We start from the raw sequence: 2,391 nt of genomic DNA, 5'->3' as shown, positions 1-2,391 counted from the left end.
CATCAGGGCTGACCCCGTAAAGCGCAAACATACAGGTAAAGACAACTCCCATGATGCCCCAAGTGGCCAAACGCCCTCTTTTGTATTGTTTTTTGATTGAGAGACCCTAGCGGCAGAAATTGCATATTGTACCTTTAAGAATCAAAAATGTGATTTTTAAAGGAAAATAATCGTACGGATTACCACTTTAAATAAATTCTTTGTGGATTAATCCATCAATGTGATTTTTTTTTTTTTTCATTAATTTTCGGGAAACATTTAACAATATATTATACACATGAAGCCTGTAGTTGGACACCCCTTTACATTAACATTTACAGCGTTTTACTTCTTTTTAATGTCAGTGATCTCAGTCATCTTATAAACCGAGTAGCCCTAAATAGAAATTGTGGGCAACATAGTTAGTATTTAAAATGTTTGCTATGGTATCATTTCTTAAAGTGTGAGATTGCGTCTGTGTGGTCTGGATTCACCGTGATTGAATTTCCCCTTCTTACGCACAACGTCTCCTCCGCTCCCGCGCACCAGGAGGGGTCCTCTCCAAAGCGCGTCACGAGGCGCAGTCCTTTTTCCCGTCCTTCTCGTCGCGGTGCGTGGGCGTTAGTCTCCCTTTCAACACCTCGTGGAAGTGGAGACGCGCGGACTGCGAGACGGGGCGTTGCGCGCGGCCGTAGCGCGTATAAAAGAAGGCTGCGCTGCGCGCTCCGGAGAGGTGAGAGGAGGATGGAGAGGAGAGATGTGGACGCTCCGTGCGGCGGACGAGCATCTATTGATACGGCGCATCATTCTGGTCGATTTTTTTCCGGAAACGGGATTTACTTTTAAGAAAAAAAAAAAAAAAAAAAAAAAAGACTCCTGCGTGTGCTTTTCCTCTCTTGGATCCAATTTGTTTTTGTCTACTTATAATCCACGCAGCTTTGCTCTGCGAGGTGAAGTGTGAATGAGACTGGTCCAGCCATGCAGTCGAATGGCAGCAGGGTCCATACGCTGGCTCCAGAGATGTGTGAGCAGCAGGTCCAGCAGCAGGACTTCGGAGCTGCTGAAGTTGGGAACTGCAGTGGAGGACTGACAGGGAATCTGTCTCTGCACTGCTGGCTGGAGCTGCTGACCAGGGAGTCCATCCTGGAGCTGCAGGGGGACGGCTCGAGCATCTTGGTGCGGGTGATGATCGCCTTTGTCTACTCCATCGTCTGCGCTCTGGGTTTGGTGGGGAACTCGCTGGCTCTGTATCTGCTCCACTCGCGTCACAGGCAGAAGCAGTCGTCCATCAACTGCTTTGTGATGGGGCTGGCTATCACAGATCTACAGTTCGTCCTGACTTTGCCGTTCTGGGCGGTGGACACGGCTCTGGACTTCCGCTGGCCCTTTGGCCCAGTCATGTGCAAGATAATCAACTCTGTCACCACCATGAACATGTATGCCAGCGTTTTCTACCTCACTGCGATGAGCGTGGCACGATACTACTCCATCTCCTCTGCACTGAAGATGCACAGCCGGCGGACGGCGGCGGCCCGGGCCAAGTGGACCAGCCTGGGCATCTGGGCCATGTCCCTGTTGGCAACGCTGCCCCACGCCGTGTACTCCACTACTGCCCAGGTGTCAGATGAGGAGCTGTGCCTGGTCCGCTTCCCGGACTCAGGCAGCTGGGATCCCCAGCTGCTCCTGGGTCTGTACCAGCTGCAGAAGGTCCTGCTGGGCTTCCTCATCCCTCTGGTTATCATCACGGTGTGCTACTTGCTACTGCTACGCTTTGTTCTCAGCCGACGCATAGCCGGAGTCACAGGCCCCGAGGCCGAGCAGTGCCGGCACAAGCGCTGCTCCAAAGTCACCAAGTCTGTCGCTATTGTGGTCCTATCTTTCTTTCTTTGCTGGCTTCCCAACCAGGCGCTGACGCTGTGGGGCGTACTGATTAAGTTTGATGTGGTGTACTTCAGCAAGGCCTTCTACAACGCCCAAGCCTATGCCTTCCCCCTCACCGTGTGCTTGGCCTACACCAACAGCAGCCTGAACCCTGTGCTGTACTGTCTGATCCGCAGGGAGTTCCGTGCAGGTCTCAAGGAGCTCCTCCTCCGTGCCACGCCGCCATTCAGGAGCTTGTCCCACCTGCTGCCCAGGAAGGCGAAGGTGGCCGAGGCTCCGCCCGTCTTGGTGCTGGTCCAAATGGATGTCTAGAGACACTGTATTGGCTTCCGGTTGTTTATCACTGGGGAGAATCTTCCCCATCCACCTAAAACAAAGACGTAAAGTCTTCTTGAATGACAGAAGGAACATAACCATGAAGGACCACCCATTGGGATGTGCCCCTGTTTTTGTCTCTGCTCTCGCATTCTATCTGCTGTAGGTGTTTTTCCTCTCTGTCTCCCAACTGCACCCACTTCTGGGATATCTGAT

The 2,391-nt window shown here is 52.2% G+C and overlaps 1 protein-coding gene across 1 annotated transcript; it reads left to right on the top strand.

Moving 5' to 3' along the window:
- Positions 1-957: 957 nt before the first annotated feature.
- rxfp3.2b (relaxin family peptide receptor 3.2b) lies at positions 958-2,172 on the top strand (the record flags this gene model as incomplete). The annotated part of the gene is made up of 1 exon (XM_080017826.1): positions 958-2,172. The coding sequence occupies one exon, from the start codon at positions 958-960 to the stop codon at positions 2,170-2,172; it is 1,215 nt and encodes a 404-aa protein (XP_079873952.1).
- Positions 2,173-2,391: the final 219 nt, after the last annotated feature.

Source organism: Zeus faber, assembly GCF_960531495.2.
Source record: "Zeus faber genome assembly, chromosome: 1".
Taxonomy (NCBI): Eukaryota; Metazoa; Chordata; class Actinopteri; order Zeiformes; family Zeidae; genus Zeus; species Zeus faber.
This window is presented reverse-complemented; position numbering and strand designations above follow the sequence as displayed.